At 41.2% G+C, this 18,317-nt stretch overlaps 1 protein-coding gene across 36 annotated transcripts in view; it reads left to right on the forward strand.

Moving 5' to 3' along the window:
• LIMCH1 (LIM and calponin homology domains 1) overlaps positions 1–18,317 on the forward strand; it is a 340,384-nt gene that overhangs the window by 256,497 nt on the left and 65,570 nt on the right. For 18 of the 36 annotated variants that reach the window (XM_063808788.1, XM_009447582.5, XM_024356080.3 and 15 more), the window contains one exon: positions 3,042–3,294. In XM_063808788.1, coding sequence (XP_063664858.1) covers positions 3,042–3,294 — 253 coding nt within the window. Of the gene's footprint in view, positions 1–3,041; positions 3,295–4,277; positions 4,545–10,553; positions 10,857–13,334; positions 13,578–14,989; positions 15,320–16,590; positions 16,710–16,818; positions 16,928–17,389; positions 17,651–18,317 lie in introns of all 36 variants that reach the window. The other 18 variants (XM_009447566.5, XM_016951474.4, XM_054682851.2 and 15 more) reach the window with 4 other exon arrangements.

Here is an 18,317-nt window from a genome sequence, read left to right on the forward strand (position 1 = left end):
TCTAATGTTTTATATCAAAGATGTGCTGAGGGAGGGAAACAAGTAATGAGAGAAATCAAAGTGCTAGAGGAAGATTAAAAAGCGAAGGTTTGGGAGTGTGTACGGCAAAGATACATTAAAAAAAGTAATCCCAGCACTTCAGGAGGCCAAGGTGAGTGGATCACCTGAGGTCAGGAGTTCAAGACCAGCCTGGCCAACTTGGTGAAACCCCATCTCTACTAAAAATACAAAAAATTAGCTGGGCATGGTGGCGGGCGCCTGTAATTCCAGCTACTCAGGAGGCTGAGGCAGGAGAATCACTTGAACCTGGGAGGTGGAGGTTGCAGTGAGCTGAGATCACGCCATTGCACTCCAGACTGGACAACAAGAGCGAAACTCCATCTCAAAAATAATAATAATAATAATAATAAAATAAAGAACATCATCATAACATGCTAGATTACATTCTCCTAACTCTGGACATAAATGGAGAAGCCACCTTAGTAGATTTCCATGTTCACAGGGAGAAGTGAAGTCAAAACTTTTGAGGTGTCAGCCTCAAAAGAAGACTCTGACATTTCCCAAGGGTATACTGGGCCGGCCACCTCCTAGGTGCTTTATGTCATCTCATTTAATTCTTGCGACAACATGCGATACCTGTATTATCACCTCCATGTATCCCATGAGGACCTTGAAGTATAGAAGATTTAAGTATCCCAGGGTCACACAGCTAGTAGATGGTAGAGCTGAAATTTTAGACCCTGATCTCTAAATCCATAAACCTATACTTCTTTCAACTGAGCTACTCTGTCCTGGAGCATTTGCAAGGCTAATATTTCTTGAAGTGTCTAAGACATTCACCAAAGAATAATTGGGAGAAAAAGTGATTTGCTTATGTTGTTAGACAACATATTTGGAGACTTTCACTCAGTATATTATAGATAATATAAATAGATATCTATATCTATATATGTGTATGTATAGATGCTATACACAAATAGGATTCATAGATTATAGGATTTTAGAATTGAGGGACCTGAGACAACTCTAATCCATCACTAAGCTTTCATAGTTGATTGAAGAATCATTTGCTTTATTTGTTCAACAAAGTGCAGCACTTATCGTAGTCAGAACACTTTTATCAGGAGACATTTTCCCAAGACAGGTGTGTAACAGAGGAAAGAACTTTGGGAGTCAAGAGAACAGAAAGTAGAGTTTCAGAACTGTCACTAACCAGCCCTGCAGCAGGGGTTCCTACAGTGTCTCTGAGCCTCTGTACCCACCTTTATAAAATGGGATAGTATCAAATGGGGAAACAAATTTAAGAGTTTAGCAAGGTAGGGTAGTGTTGGTATTTGTTTATAAAGCAATTCACAGGGGGCTCTAAACATTTCATTATGATACTGAGACAGATATACTTGTTTAAGGACCAGGTGGAAAGGAGCTAAATTGTGAGTCAAATACTGTACTAATAAGTAATGAAATGGTCAAAACCTCAGAAGGAGGACTGAAAGCATGTGGCATGAATAATTCATAAACTGAATATTTCATCTGCAACAATGAACAACTTGTTTATGGTCAATGCCTTTAACGTTTACAGTCTTTTAAAAGCCATTATATCATTTAACCTCCAGGGCAAATCATTTTATTCCTATTTTACAGAAAAGGACAGTCAAGTGTGTTAGAGACAACCCTAGGAGCCCAGCTCATTTCTGACAGATCCAGAACTATTATGACATAAAGAGTAGCCAGCATTTATTAAGCACTTAGTCTGCCCCAAGCACTGTACCAATAGTTTTATATGTATCTGGTTCTTCCAACAGCTATGAAGTAGGGATATTATTATCCTCATTTTGTAAATTGGGAAACTGAGGCTTAAAGTGCTGATGTAACATATGTAAAGTCTCATGGCTAATGAGCAGCAGAACTCAAAAGGAAGTGGCTCTGACTTAACACCAACCTTCTCTGCCAGGATGCCACATCTCCTGGCTCTTAGTTTAAGGCTCTTTTCTTAAGGGTAAATAGGTATATATTTTATTTGTTACCACCATAGTTGAATAATCTTGTAATGCTCTCATTGATTGTTTTCAACCAGCATTGAAGTGGCGGCTACTTATATGGCAGTGTTTGTTGGAATGATGGCTTCATACTAATAGATCCTAGAAATCTAATAAGATGAGACTCAGGAAACAAGAATACAATATAATTATTGGGGCTTTTGTCCAACAAATGGCTGATGTTGGGAACGTTGAATTCCTTTGTGTTGTCTAAAACACTCTAAGCCAAACCAACTCTTTTATTCATCAGATAATCTAAGGATGCCCACTGTGTACAAAGGCAATGACATAATAACTATAAAAACTATAAAGCCCTTATTCTCAAAGTACAAGGTAGAAAGTCTAATGTGCCAGAAGAAAAGACAAGATCATGGGGGCATAGGGTTCACAGGAAGAACAGATTGCCTCCAGCCGTGGGAACCCGGAAGAGCTCCCATGCAGAGGAACAACTTGAACCCCTTCCTGGAAGACAAACCCTTGGTATAATCCGAATTGATCACTTTTCTGAGTTTCTGTTGTTCTTCTACATCTGTGCTTCTTGATTATAACTTCAATTCTCTAGGTATGTTATGGGTTGGTTAAAGATGCCTCAAAGACAAAATGCTTCATAATTTTTATTTGCTGGAGTATCTAGTGTAGTGTAAGACATGCAGCAGGGGCTCAGTGAAAACTTCATTGGATAATTTCTGTTTTCTTCTGAGAGTAGCAGAATCTCAGGAGGCATAAAATCCTATTGCAGATGTCTTGCTAATTGTAATTCTCAGATACAGTTAGGCTTATGTCTGTATTTTTTAGTTTTGCCCTTGTCGGGTTTTTTTCCTGATTTTTTTCCTTCTTTTCCCAGAGTGGAGTAATCTACATGCGTCCTTTAGATTTGTTAAGTGAATGATTTAAGAAGGAATCCTCAGAACCCACAGATTGAACCACATCCCTAATGCATGCTTAACATTGGGAACTTTCTGCTAGCCTAACATACTTTCTCAGTACCCATCCTCTCTTCCCTAGGGAGAGGAAGCGACTCTGAATCCGACTTGCCTCATCGGAAGCTGCCGGATGTGAAGAAGGATGACATGTCTGCACGGCGGACTTCCCATGGTGAGCCGAAATCAGCAGTGCCTTTTAACCAGTACCTCCCGAACAAAAGCAATCAGACGGCCTACGTCCCCGCGCCTCTGAGAAAGAAGAAAGCAGAGCGCGAGGAATACCGCAAGAGCTGGAGTACCGCCACCTCCCCGCTGGGTGGGGAGAGGCCCTTCAGGTAAGGCCTGAGCACCGCTGCCCTCTTCCTGGCTTGGGCATGAGTGGTTTGGGAACTGCAGTTCCTGGACAGGAATTAGGTTAAATGACCAATTCAGAACTTTGATGGAAGATTACAGATGGAGGTGGGTGGGACAGATCTTTGGAGAGAGCTTGTCAGGAGAAAATAGAAGCTTCGTGAGTGCGCCTAGAACAGTGCCTGGCACACAGTAGGTATTCAGCAACTACTTGTCTAAATAAGCAGATTTCTGAAACCAATTCTGTTGATAGGACATTGAGAGCAAATCTGTCATCCTTGTCCTTCTGCGGAGACTGCTTGACTCCCAATCCTGTCAGATTAGGCGTAGAAAGATTCCTATCTTTATGCAAAAAGATGTTTTAAAACTCTAGGCTTAAATTAACTTGATATAAGCTCAAATATGTGATGCATGGAATGTGGTTCACAATCACATATAGAAATAGTCATAATAAATGGATTTCTCATCTCTTTAGAGAAACAGTGTTTTAATCTCTGATTATGCTTTTGTATTTATTTATTCATTTATTCAGCAAGTACTTATTGAGCATCTACTATATGCTAGGCATTGGGGACCCAATAACAAATAAGGCAGAGTCCCTGCCTTCAAGAATCTTACAATAAAATAAACTTGTCTAATAGTCCATCTGTACTATTATTTTCCATTGAATAAAGATGTTATTACAATTTTTAATTTGCTGAACAAACTAATGAAATTTACCTTTCCAGCAGAAAAGGCTTTTGCCTTTCATTATCAAGTCTGGGATAACTCTCAATGTTGCGGGTATGATGCATTGTATGAATTAAATGGCTGCGTTGAATTTTTTTCACATTATCAGGATTATATTGTGTGCTATGACTTTCTTTTCTAAAGTGAAAAGTAATATCAGAATAGCGGGGAGATGACATGGGGTCTGCTCCCCAGCCCAGTCTGTTAGTTTGGTAAACCATATTGTCCAACTCACTAGCTTTCCTGAAACGATAGAGGAAGAGGGGAGTGAAGTGGGGTCTGCTGGTGAAGACAACCCAGTTGGCCAAATGAATCCTGGTTGGAAGCCTTCCGATGGTGGGTGTGAATTACCTGACGGCAGTGGTAAGGAGCACCCTTCTTCAGACGGGGCTGTGGTGGCACCAGCTCCCAAGTCTGAAGAAAAAGATGCTGCTGAGATCCAAAAGCGCAAAAGGCTAGAGCAAGCTGGAATCAAGGTCATGCCAGCAGCACAGCGCTTTGCCAGGTCAGCTCTGGGCTGAGGGCTGGCCCGGCTGGCTTTCTGCATGCCTGGGGATTTGGAATCTGTCTAGAGAGTTGGAGTTTTCATCTGATTTTTCCACTTCCCGCTTTTCCTATTGCATCACTGTTCCCTGCTCTGAGCACATAGATGATAGTCTTTGCCTTAAGGCATGTCTCTGCTAAGTACCTCCTGGGTATTTTAAATGAAGGTGAAGAGTGAGCTCCTCACTGCTGGGTGCAGCCCTTGTCTTTGTCATGTATTTGTGGTCAGTCACGTGTGGGCTGCAGGATTTACCTAGCAATAACATTGTATTTTTCTATTGTTTGTGGCTTGTTAATTTTCATGCTACTCCTAAATGGCTCATATCTTACTTTACACATCACTGGAAAAATAGTCTGTTGCTTTGAAATGGGGAACACTCTCTTTAGAGAGTGGCTGGCTTACAAAATCCACTTACTTTCTTTGTCCCAAGAGAGTACTAAGTAGAATTGGGTTTATTTGACTCCTTAGTTTCTAAAGCATGTTGATTCAAAAACAAAGAATGGAGTAATTACTTCTCTTTAATTGTAACAAAGGTACTAGTATCCAGTCCTGATAGCTTCATATTACATGTGAGATGGAGACCTTCAGCAATCAGAGCCAAGGAAAACTATAGTTCTGCACTCTTCTGTAGTGTTTTGAGAAGCTGGTTAATTTTTCTTATAAAATAACCACAATGATCCTAACAAATAATAGTGCAGCCAAAATGTATTTTACAAATTGACATTCATAATAATTTGACAGTTGGAATTCCTTTGCCGCTTGCTGTTCCATTTAATTTTTTTTTTTTTTTTTTGAGATAGAGTCTCACTCCATCACCCAAGCTGGGGTGCAGTGGTACAATCTTGGCTCACTGCAACCTCTGCTTCCCAGGTTCAAGCAATTCTCCTGCCTCAGCCTCCCAAGTAGCTCGGATTACAAGCGTGTACCACCACGCCTGGCTAATTTTTGGATTTTTAGTAGAGATGGGGTTTTACCACGTTGGCCAGGCTGGTCTAAGAGGTGGCTGATATACCCATCTTCCAGAAGTGGGAGCTGAGGATCGTTGATAGTCAGTGACTTGCAGAGCTGGTCACCACCGACCTGGTGATCAGATTCAGATGCTCTGACCACAGCACCACATCTGCCTCCCACACATTTTCCATTTCTCTATACAGCTCCACATGTGGTTATTTATGTGGTCCAGGTCTTAATTAAATATCCAGTGTTGAGTTACATAAATTTAATTCTAGAGTACCTTTGTATTAAAAAAAAAAACTAAGTATATACTTCCTCCTTGTCTGTGGTATATTACAGATAATCATGCCTATTCTGAACACGTATGTGCTTCTGGAATATTCTAACATAAAATTGTGTTTATGTTACAAACAGCTCTCTGAGTTTATTAAATAAAGAGTAATGTAATAAAATATTTTTTTAAAAATCCAGATTTTTTAAAGTTTTGATACAGAGACCTTATCAAACACATTTTTTTCTGCATCCCTTGAGCATCCCATACACCATGTACCAGAGACTGGACTAGATGCTGAGAAGACAAAAATAATAATAGTGAGGGGAATAATATCTCCTCACTAGGTACCGTTTTTCAGACTTCTCCAGCTTCTGCCTTTAAGGACATAGTAGTAGGTAATAAGTGATACAGATAAGAATATGAACTTACCTGAAATTTTAATCTTCCTGTCTTTGACACACATCTTTCATTTATATCACGTGTAAAGTCTTTAAGCTAGTGTTTACCAAGGATACCATCATCCTTAGAGTATCTAAAACAGCAAAGGGGGATGAAGGGGAGCGGCATTAAGCTAATTCAGCACACTCAGGAATAATGGTCACGTAGAGAAGAGAAGTGGGGTAAAGGCTGGGAAGTCCATACACGTACTGTGCCACTTCAGTACCTGGGACGTTTATTTTATTAAAAACTTTGAACTCTTTTATGACAACTCCCATTCACTGTACAAACATCAAATCATAGTTTAAAAATGTAATTCTAATGAATATATATTATCTTTGTTTATTTCACTTCCATTCATGTTTCCTGTTATTTGGCTTAATTTTAACCTATTTCATCCAAGTTAGCTCTCGTATGCAGAAGTTTGCAGGTCAGTTAATGTCATGATGCCTCAGGTCTTCTGACTTAGCATTTAAAATTGGGCTCTGGATAATTATGCATATTCTCAGAGAATGTTCCCAATAGCAACACAACACAGCTGCTCCAAACACCCAGAATTCATTTGTTAGGCAGATTTTTCAGCTGCCAGCCAGCGCTCTCACAAAGGTTTTACACATAGCATGCCACCAGCCTGGCATGTCTACGTCTTTGTCACTTACTTTTTTGCATGCCACAAGAGTTGAGAGTCATTCTAAGTTTATCCACATTTGGGATCCTGCTTTTAATGTGGCAGAAAGTAGCTTAACTGGAATGAAGTATCATGAAAAAGAAAAGGACTCTTGGTGTCTGGAAAATAGGAATTTAAATCATTGAACTACGCTGATATCTCTCAAGGCATTTTAACCTCAGTGTTCTGTCTTTGACATCCAGATGAATTCTGACCAGCACGTCTTTGCACCCAACAAGAGGACCACTTGTTGTGGCCCATTTCTCAGCTGGGAAATGTTTGCAGAGATGATTGAGATAATAGAGCCATGTCCGAGGGGAAGAGCATATAGATGAACAACAAAGCTTTATTTTGTAGACTGTTTTTTGTTTGCTTGTTTCCCAAGTATTCTTAAACACCTTGCTAGGCTGGGTGCGGTGGCCCAAACCTGTAATTCGAGCACTTTGGGAGGCCGAGGCGGGCGGATCACTTGAGGTCAGGAGTTCAAGACCAGCCTGGCCAACATAGTGAAACCCTGTCTCCACTAAAAGTACCAAAAAAATTAGCCAGGCGTGGTGGCATATGCCTGTAATCCCAGCTACTTGGGAGGCTGAGGCAAGAGAATTGCTTGAACCCGGGAGGCGGAGGTTGCAGTGAGCCGAGATCGTGTCACTGCACTCCAGCCTGGGCAACAGAGCGAGACTCGCATTATCTTTAAGGCAATATACAAAAGGGAGCAAAGGTGCATGTTATTTCATTTCACAAGAGGTCAAAAACCTAGAAGTTTCAAGCTTCCTGTCAAACAATATATTAGCGGTATCTTAGCATCAAGAGACAGAAAGTAGGATTTCTTAATAAATGTGTGGAGTTTAATATTTATTAGAGTTTCCACTGAAGGGAAAAAGTACATAAATTACTTTTTCTTCTATTTTATTTTATGGTTGTGCTAACTTAATTATCCCCCAAATATGAGAGTCTGCCAAAGAAGCCAAGATTTCTGTTTTTAAGAGGATAAAATAAGAACCAAGATGCACTTCCCCTGAATTAAAATGCCATGGAGATTTGAGTTCTTTTACTTGGTGTTTCCCTTTGGAGAAGTAAACTTTTTTTTGAACTGAATTATAGGTTTCACGTGATTGTACTTCTTTTCCAATTGTTTTCATATGTTTCAGCACTCAGTGCTTGCTTTCTGCTAGTCTGTGGATCTTCTCAACCACGTAGTAATTAATTACAGAGGGGAAAACAAGGCAGGGGGTGTGGGGGCGTAAAAAAACCTCCGAGGAACAATAGACATTTTAGAAATCTTTAGAGGAAGAGCAGATGCAGCTAAGTGCCAGACATGGATTCCTCTACAGCCCTCCTTACCAAACGCCGGTTCACCATGGCTGCTGAACAGATCCTCGGGTATCGGGGACCAGTCAGGCACATAACTTGCACGAACCTTTGTGACTCTGGATGTATTAGGGCGGTGCACAAGTAATTGCGGTTTTGCCATTTTTAAAGGCAAAAACCACAATTACTTGTGCACTGACCAAATAGCTGCCCTGATTGGAGATGGGGTGAACAGGGAAGTTTCCAGTGTCACCCAGGACATTCCCAGGGGGACTAACAGGCTTTTCTGGAGAGCAGAGTTTCCTTCATTGGAACACACTAGCTACCAATCTGAGCTGGTTGCTTATGCATTGCCACGTAAAACCGGGTGAAAGAAAACACCAGCTCTTCCTTAGCTTAAATCATTATCTCATTCACTTTGAAATATATAAGCCTCAGAAATGTTGAGACAAGAGCTTTTCTTCCCCCTCACCTGCTTTGAGTCCGTAATCCCTCCTACCAAGAAAGCTAGCCTGCCTTTCTTTAGGTGAGGCTGTGCAGGATCCCGAGTTGGAGGCAGGGCTTGGCATTTCTCGTTTCACATTGCCACACTGTATTCCTTCCACATGAAACAGTGAGCTGTGCCCCCAAAGCAACTCCTTCTTCCCAAAGCTACTCATCTATGAGTGACTTGGACAAAATAAAAGTGCCAAACCTCCTCATGAATATAAAGCCAGACAGCCTGGCCTGCCCCTTGAGTATACTTTAATTAATTTACCTGAGTTCAGATGGCTTGAGCTAGAGACCTTAATATTCTCTTCTGCAAAGTGGGCGTCATAATTCCTATTTTGCAGGGTTGTCATGAAAGTTAGTGTGTCTGGAATGTACTAAATGTACTAGCTACTAAGAGTTGTAGTTATTGAAAAATAAAGTAAAACAGACCCAAGTTTCACAAAAGACTGTCCTTAAGGTCCTTCAAAGAAAAAAAAAGCACATCATAAAAGTCATTTAAGTATTTTGATACCTAGACACCTGTGAATACAATCCTACATATCTACCTTATACATATTATTTATTATTTCAAGGCCAACAGGGCCAGCTCAAAACTTGTATCATTATTTTTTGCTCGCCGTGAATCTGCCTTGAAGCTCTGAATTTAAAAGACTCAAGCAATTAGTGGAAAATCAGTCATTGTGACAACTTTTCAAGTGGGTGGGGAGTGTCTTCAAATAGCCAATGATACGGAAACTTTCTTCACCCTCTTTTTTATATATTTTTTTAAGTCTGCATATCTAAATTGAGATCACTTGAAATGAGTCTTGCCACACTGGGCATTTAGCCTAAAAATAAACACCCAACGGAATTTGCAGCCTGGCTGGGTTCACAAGATGCACAAGGGACCAGATTCTCCCTGCTCAAATTGGCATCACAAACTGGCAGGGTCATTTGCATAAACACGAATATTTTATTCCAAAAAATTCTGCCCAAGTTGGGGGAGGTTGGAGCCCAGGACTGTTTGGTTTGTCCCAAAGTGGAAAGAATGTTGCTCTTGGACTTCAGGGGTTCAAGCAGAAGATCTGCTCCCAAATTAGGGTATGAGAGCTATGATTGCACCACTGCATTCCAGCCTGGGTGACAAAACAAGACCCTGTCTCTTAAAAAAAAGAAAAAGAAGAGAGGTGGAGAGACAGGAGGATAGAAGAGGGAAGAAAGAGTTGCTGATGGAAAGGTGCAGGGAAAGATAAGCTTCCTGGAAGTGGAGGACCATGGGAATGGAATAGTTTAAGACCATCCTATGAGTGGTCGTAAACTATCCCAGATGTTTCAGGTTAGCTCAGCTCTGAAGAAAGACTTCCTTACATTTTGTAATCTGTTACACATTCTAGGTGTGGTGTCACACAGCTGCATTCATTTGTTTTCCCCCAGATCAGTTTCTTGGTGGCTCAATTTTTTGCCCTGTCAGTCAAAAACAAATTAAGTGTCTACTGGGTACTCATGTGCTAAAGAAAAAGGAACAGTAACAAAAAGCTTCCCATTTTTCCCCAATTTCATGCAAAGAATCTGCACTGTCACTTTCAGAGCCATTTAGGATCCTGCTTTTCTGTTGCTGATGGAAGCCCTGAAAATTAAATGAATTTTTAGTATTGCTAGTGTCTGGCTAAATTCAAGGTTTTAAAACCCACCCTAACTATGCTGCAATTCTAGACTGAAATAATGAACAGATGTCATTTGAACTAACAATATCGAGAAGACTTTTCACTAACAACACAGTTGTCTGTCTAGAGATGGAGATTTAATTTTTTTTGTCTGATCACATGTGGAGTCCCATTTAATTTTCCCCTATCAGTCAAAAACAATTAAGTGAAGAGAAAGAAGCTATTCGTGATATTGTCCTTCGCAAAGAAAACTCTTTCCTGACCCACCAACATGGCAACGATTCAGAGGCAGAAGGTGAAGTTGTGTGTCGACTGCCTGATCTTGAGAAGGATGACTTTGCTGCAAGGAGAGCAAGGATGAACCAAACCAAGCCAATGGTGCCATTAAATCAACTCCTCTATGGCCCTTATCCAAAGAAAGGGGCAGAGAAATCAGATGGCAGCAAACAGCTCTCAAAGGGAATCTCAAAAAAAAGAAGTCTAGAATATAAAAGGTGTGCATGGTGTGTGTGTGTGTGTGTGTGTGTGTGTGTCTATGAAAGAGACACAGGGAGAGAGGACATAATTAAGTGAAGTCAATTTGTATTGTACCCCCTCCAGTTCCTCTTTCCAGCCCCTCAATTATATGTACTTTGTAATGGGGGTTTATTTTGAAGCGGAACTTTAGATATTCAATCTCCCCTAAATGCAGATGGCAGACAGTAGAGTGTCCATGTCCAAAATAGGGCTGAATTTGCCAAAGAAACATTGAATTCCAGTGTGTAGATGTGCTGAATCAGGGCTCATCACCACATATGGGTGCTGGTGTCATCAGTTGGCATTATTAGCAAAAATAGACATGTACTATTGCCTATCAGAGAACAGCCACCTCTCACAGCTGCTCTAGTCCATTCAAACGAAGCAGAAAAACGCTAAAAGCACTTCTCTCTTATTAGCTACATTTAGATGTTGGAAGAAAAAAAAATGAGACTTGTTCTTTCTTCTGTCACACCAGCAACATCACCTAGACAAATAATAATGGATATTTCCCATCAAAAACACTTCTCAAACTTATACTTCTATATGTTCTGTCATAGAAATTGTTTTCAAGCCAGTTTCCTTTTGCCAACATTTTCCCCGTCCTCTTAATACATGTTGGAGTGAATTGGGGACAGGAAAATTATAGTGAGATGGAATTTGACCAGTGATTTTTGTCCTGAGAGGGAGATATGATTTCATTTAGGGAACCTACTTGCTGAATTTCATCCTGCAGAGTTAATCATTCTTGTATTTTTCCTTATATCAAAATCAGCTAGAGTTAGCATCTACATTATTGAATTGTCATCTTTTTGCCCATCACTTTAGAGGTTTTTAAGCCTGTTGAACTTAGTATATAATTATCTCAGCTGTGCTTTAGACAATTAAAATGGTTCTTTAGGCAGAGTTGTTGAGCTCAGGGGAGTAGTTGGTCTTTTTGATTTTTCTTAGGAAGTACCAGATACAAAAACCCATGAGGGATTCCTGGATATAGAACAGGGATTCGATAAGAGAAAATCTGGCATCATTTCTTTACAGGACACATTATAGCTTCAGGAGGCCCTTGGTCTTTGCCATTGCTGTTGGCAGGCCTTGTAACAAACCATTCTTGGAGGGCCTTGTGGGAGGGATCAGTTGTGCAAGTGAAACAAAGACTTTTGGATAACTGACTAACATCAAGGCATATTGATGGCAATCAGCAATTTGAGTCAGGAAAAGGACTAGCCTTTGTATCTCCCTTGTTTCCTTTCTCCTCCATGTAATTTTAATTCCTGATATTTCCAGCTATATTTGTCTGTTGTCACCTGGCTCTGTGTTTGTGGATGCAGTTCTGGGTCTGAAGCAGCCCTTGACCTCTCTAGACAGCATCAAAGAACTTATTAAAAAAAAAAAAAAAAAAGAAGGGTCCCTAGTGCCTCTTTGCCATGCCCTTCCTTGATCTCCTTCCTCAAACTAAGAAAATTCTATAGCCTTTCTATTTTTGTGGGCTGTGCAAGCATGCCAAATCATCAAGGTAACAAAAGACCACCTCTTGATTTTCCAGCTTGAATGATATATTTTGTGGGAAGATTAATAGGCTCTATTTATATATTTTTTGAGATTTTTCTATTTCAAGAAGCATATTTAGTTAGAAATAGACTTTTAATGGAATATTTATATATATAAATGCCACAGCTTTGGTTTAAATCGCAGTTTTGTCAACATTAGCCAGCTAAGGTTCACTTCATAGGAGAACAATGGAAAGTATCAGTTTTAGCATCAATAAAGGTGAACGGTTATTAACACAAGAAACAAGTGGGTATTGACCCTGTCAATCCAGGTAAAGAGGAATACCCTCTGCTTTTCAAGTTTGCATTAGCCAAACCTGACTAATGCCATGAAGCAGACGTTGAGTTTAAACATTGAAACTTTCTGTTCAGAATTGACTTAGATGTACTTTCTGGCAGCTGTGGGTTTAGGTTTGAGATGTTTAATATGTGAACAATGTTCCAGCTATCTCCAAACTAATCCTAGAATTTGGATCATGCAGAGCTCATTATGAACATTTTACTAATGCAGTAAAAAACATTCCAAGAGGGCTAAGGGATTCATCAGAAAACCTGAATTCATTACAGTAACTTGAATAGTGTGGGAATTGGGCATCATTACCATCCAACCAAAATCTCATTACCATTAGTAATCTTTCAGCAGGCACGGCTTCTTTTCCTAAACTGTAGTTGAGACTGTCATCTGGAAGGGGAAAAAAACCTCTGTCTCATTCAGAGTTATAATAAGGGTGGTATAGATGAAAGTCATCACAGCTCCCGTTGATTCCATTTTTGAGAAAGAGAAAAGTGTTTCCATCATTTTGTTCTGTCCTCAGCCTGTGAGTTTCCATGCTTGACATTCTCTTTGTCTGCTCCCCTTCCTTGAACTTGATTTTTCCATTGGTGTGGGGGCCCGGATCAAATGGACAGAAACCAGGGCCACACAGAAGAGGTGAAGTTGATAGTGACCTGTAACATGAGGGCTCAGGAAAGTGAACCTGTGGAAGGAGGACTCAGGAAGGTGCCAGATCTTCACAAGGATGACCTGGCCCAGCGGAGAATTCAGGGCAGCCTTGCCCCTCACCGCGAGCCCCCGAGCTTCATTACGCTCTCCAACATAACAGAAGCTGACTTGGAGACGTGGGAGAGACTCAAAGTGTCAGAAAAGGCGAGGTGTGTCATGTTTCCCCCCAGTTTCCCCCTGGCAGTCATGGTATTTCATTTTGAAGGCATCAAATGCTTATCTTTATGTCTTTTTTTTTTTTTGTCAGGGTCTTGCTCTGTTGCCCAGGCTGGAATATAGTGGCTTGATCACAGCTCACTGTACCCTCGACTCCTGGGCTCAAGCAGTCCTCTCCCTCAGCCTCTTGAATAGCTGGGACTACAGGCCCATGCCACTATGCCTGGTTAATCTTTTGATTTTTTCTAGAGACAAGGTCTCACTATGCTGCCCATGCTGGTCTTGAACTCCTGGGCTCAAGGGATCCTCCCACCTCAGCTTCCCAAAGTCTTGGGATTACAGATGTGAGCCACTGCACCTGGCCAAAATTTTAATTAATTAATTAATTTTTTTAAATAGAGATGGGGTCTTGCTATGTTGCTCAGGCTGATCTCGAACACCTAGGGCTCCTGGGGCTCAAGTGATCCTTTCATATCAGCCTCCCAAAGTGCTGGGATTACAGGCATGAGCCACCGTGCAGGCCCCTTGTATCATTTTTTATTTTGATGGCTTGAAAAAGTGCGTCTCACATCACAGAGCTGCTGGAGCTCAGCATATGCAGCATGAGATGAATTTATTAATACTAAAAGTTACAAACCACATGGAGAGAAAACATTCTCTTTTTAACCCAGCCAACTTTCTAAGAATGTTTATTTATTTTGATAGACTTGTTTACTGTAAATGATTTAAACTTGACTTTCAAATAATTTTAATTATTCCACAGTGCCTAAGATTTTCTTATGCCCTTGTTTATGATGTTAGAGATGTTAGAATTGATGTTTTGAAAGCTATAGAAGCTTAAAGACAAGGTAATGATCATTTCTAGGCAAGACAATGATCATTTCTCCATTTGAGTGTTAATGAAAAAGCAATTTTGCTCTAGCCTTAAAAATATTTTTCATATACAGTCTTCCCTCAGTATCTGTGCTTGATTCCAGAATTCCCCTTGGATACCAAAATTCTTAGAGGCTCAAGTTCCTTATATGAAATGGTATAGTATTTGCATATAACCTATGCACATCCTCCCATATACTTTAAATTATCTGTAGATTACCGATAATAGCTACATTAACATAAGCATACCTTATACATGTATACCTAATACAGTGCTTTCACATCACTTTATTCATGTGGATTCAGTGTAGTACTTAGTGCATGGCAAATTCAAGTTTTGCTTTTTGAAACTTTGTGGAATTTTTTTCTCCCAAATAATTTCCATTGAGGTCGGTTGAATCCCGTCAGTGGGATGCCGAACTCACTGATAGGGAGGGCCAACTACTTCTAGTTTTTTTGTTGTTTTTTTTTTAAAAACCTCTTATTGATTTGTACTCAGACACTTTTAGAACTTATTTCTGGTTTTGACTAGGGATGGAGATGTTCAGCACATCTGTGCTTCTGAGCCTTCCCCAGAAATTAAAGCAGAAACTGCCATTCGTGATGACTTTGCCAACCGCAAAGCAAGGGCCTCTAAGAAAGCTTCCAGCCCCAGGCAAAAGTTTGTGCACTTTGGGCCAGTGACGGAGATAGATCAGCAGAAATGGAAGCGGCTTAGCATTGGCAAGGCTGGGCCTAGAGAGGATGAAGAAGAAGTCATCTGTCATGGCAGCAAGATTCAAACGGACTCTGTGTCTCCTGTCTCAGCGGCCACTTCCAGCTTAAAGGGCCACCAAATATTTAATCGACAAAATGACTGCAGGTATTTTTTGCCATACGTGTGCAAGGATATCTGCATGGGAGTCACTGCTGCTTTTATAGAGTTTGCTGAAGCACATTATACAAGCCCCTAGAGATGACATAGTTTTAACAGACTATGTATAGCAGAGAAGTAATGTTAGCGGGTCCCCCTGCGGGGAACATGTATGTGAAGTTAAATGGCAGGCATCCATTTTGATTCTGTTGTCACCAGAATCACTGCCTGGGAATGCCAATAATCTTGGCAAATGACCCTTTTTCCCTTGGCTGCATCCAGTACTATTTTATTAGTTGAAAATACCGAATGAGCTAAATGGAATGTTTTAATGATATCAGTAGGGTTTCCTGGGCTTATGTATAACCTCTGTCTTTCCTGTCCCTTAGAGAGAGAAAGAAAAAGTTATTAGTATCATGAGTTCACGTTTCGGACATACATCTAAGTAGACATATTAAAAAAGTAAAGGTCTCCTTCCTCCCCCACTTTTTAAAATTATATAATAAATCAGGAGTCTTAAAAACCTCCTCTTTGGGGGTTTCTGTAAGTCGAGAGTTTCCTTGGATGAATCGCTATCCAAATGTGTGAGGGAAGAACACCTTTATAGGCCTGTCTCAGTTCTCATCCTCCCTGGAGGCCACCCAGTTTTGAGTTCCCAAGCCCTCTTTTGGGGATTTGGTTCTGTGGGCTGGTCTCTCTTCCAGGAAACACATATAGGACATGTGTAAAACCGGATTGCCCTGGGAACCTCCATTCCCTCTGTACAGCAGGAGCAAAGTGAGGCTGTCCGTAGCAGGAAGAAGTGTTCATAGCATTCTTCTTTATACCTTGCCCTTGAAATCCAAAGGAAATGATGGATGGCCTATGACCTATAGAAGGGTTTCTTTGTTTCCAGACTCGGGGTGACACCATAGAAGAGAGAAGGCTATAAACACCAGAAATAAAGAGTTGAGGTTTCAGAGGATGGTGGGGATCTGGGGTGGGGAGGAGGGGTTAGGAAATTAATAAGAAATACGTCCTCGAGGCCTTGAATCCTGAGAGGCCCATCATTCAGTCTTGTGGTGACAGAGTCACACAGCCTTGTTTGACCTTCATAGGCCCTAGCCAGAGTTCACATTCCATTATCTCAATCTGATTATATCATCCTTACTAACCAGCCTTTGGAATGAGAGCAGCCACGTTCTTCTCTTAATCTTTCAGTCCCAAGGACTTTCACTGTCTTCTTTCATAACCCATGTTCCTCTCCTCTCTTGCCACCAATGCTACTTGATCGTCTGCAGAACAATGAATTCTGGCCGAGGTGACTATTGCAGAAGGGCCTCGTGGCTGGCTCCTGTGCCGGAGTCTCAGGAAGAGTGGGTCTGCAGTTTGGGCGAGTGCCCGAGGGGGACAGAGGAAGGTGAGGAGCAGTGTTTCCTGCCTTCCCGGGAGGTGAAGGAGGACAGGTGGGGTCAGAGCCTCTGGTGTGAATTCTTTCCTAGGAGTGAAACTGTCCTCTCTGGCTTTAGTTACATCCAGACAGCTGCCACAGGATGGCAAAGAAGAAATGGAAAGCGCTCCAAGAGATTCTGAGAGGCTGTCAAAGGCAGAAAGATCAGAGGACAGCAGCCAGCCACTGTGAGCATCTTGCCTGCGCTCTGCTCCGTGGTGTGTTGCCCCTGCTGTGTGTGGCTGTCGTGTTCCCAAAAAAACAGCTTAAAGTCACAGTCTGCAGCTGGCGACTGATAGAGCGTGGAGTAAAGTCACTAAAAGAGTGTGCTTATCCCAAGATCAGAGTTCTGCTTCTGGTGCCCGCTCTGGGTAGATATTTTAGCCTTTGCATGTGGCTGAGTACTGGCCAAATTTCATTCTCAGGACTCATGAAAACCAGAAAGGGACCCCCATTCCTGTGTGAGTATCAGCTGCATGACAGAGGGTCCCAGTATTCAAAAGGGAGATTTCCTGCTCAGCTGCTCTGTGTGCCGCTGCCTCCAGGGATGCTGGCTTCTTCTGTCTTGAATTAACGCCAGTGAGTGACACTACTGAAAATATCTTTAGCAGTAAGTGGCCTTTGACTGGCTGGACTGAATGTTGCCCTAGGCTGTGTCCTCTGGCCTCTGAGTGTGAGGCTTCAGGGACAGAAGAGAAGTTGGAGAAGATGACAGCTCCTGCCTGGAGTGGCAGTGGACTGAAAGGCCAGCGAAAGTTGGATGATTCACGAAAAGATGACATGATGGCCAGGAGAACTGGGATGTCCCTTAGACACACTGGATCCAACCCAAACCAGTTCCTTCCAGTTCCATTTGCAAAGCAACAGGATGTGGAAGAATCTTCTAAAGGTCTACCCATGAAAGATCAGAGGTCAGAAGGTTATTCTGTGCCCTTGTGACTTTGTTTCTCCAGTCTGAGCTTTCAGTGTGTTCTTAATGCATTATGGCACCTCAGTGCCACTTACCTGCTGTTGCTAGCAGAAACAGAATGATTAAAATTGGCCTCATCTGCGAAGAATTTTTTCTTCTTTTTACATGTAAGCAGGTGTGATTCAGTGGTGAATTTACCTGTTAAACATTTTTTTCTGACTCTTGTGGACTGAATAAATGGGAAATTCTTTTATTTCTTTCTAGCTCACATAGGAGCCTTTGGGCAAAGGGGTTGAACTTCTATCTGACTTACTTGATTTCACTTTGATTCCAGGTCCAAAGAAGATGAATACATTTATAAAAGTTGTAATTATATTAATTTTTCAACATTAGCAAACACTCGTTGCCTTCTGCAGGTAGGATTTCTATTCCATGCTCTGACTTGACTTAGAGTCAACCATGACTTGATGACGACTAAGGAAATAATTATCCTGGGGTTCCTGTTCCAGTTTAGGGTCCTATATGTTGAAGCCTCTCTTGCCATTTAATAAAAGTGATACATTTTTGTTAAATGTATGGTAAGCCTACCAATGTAGGGCAAAGAAGTGAGGAGGGCTTTGCATAATTTATAAGCTCACCATAAAATAGGAAGCAATGGAGTTCTGCTT

This window comes from Pan troglodytes, chromosome 3 (genome assembly GCF_028858775.2).
Source record: "Pan troglodytes isolate AG18354 chromosome 3, NHGRI_mPanTro3-v2.0_pri, whole genome shotgun sequence".
NCBI lineage: Eukaryota > Metazoa > Chordata > Mammalia > Primates > Hominidae > Pan > Pan troglodytes.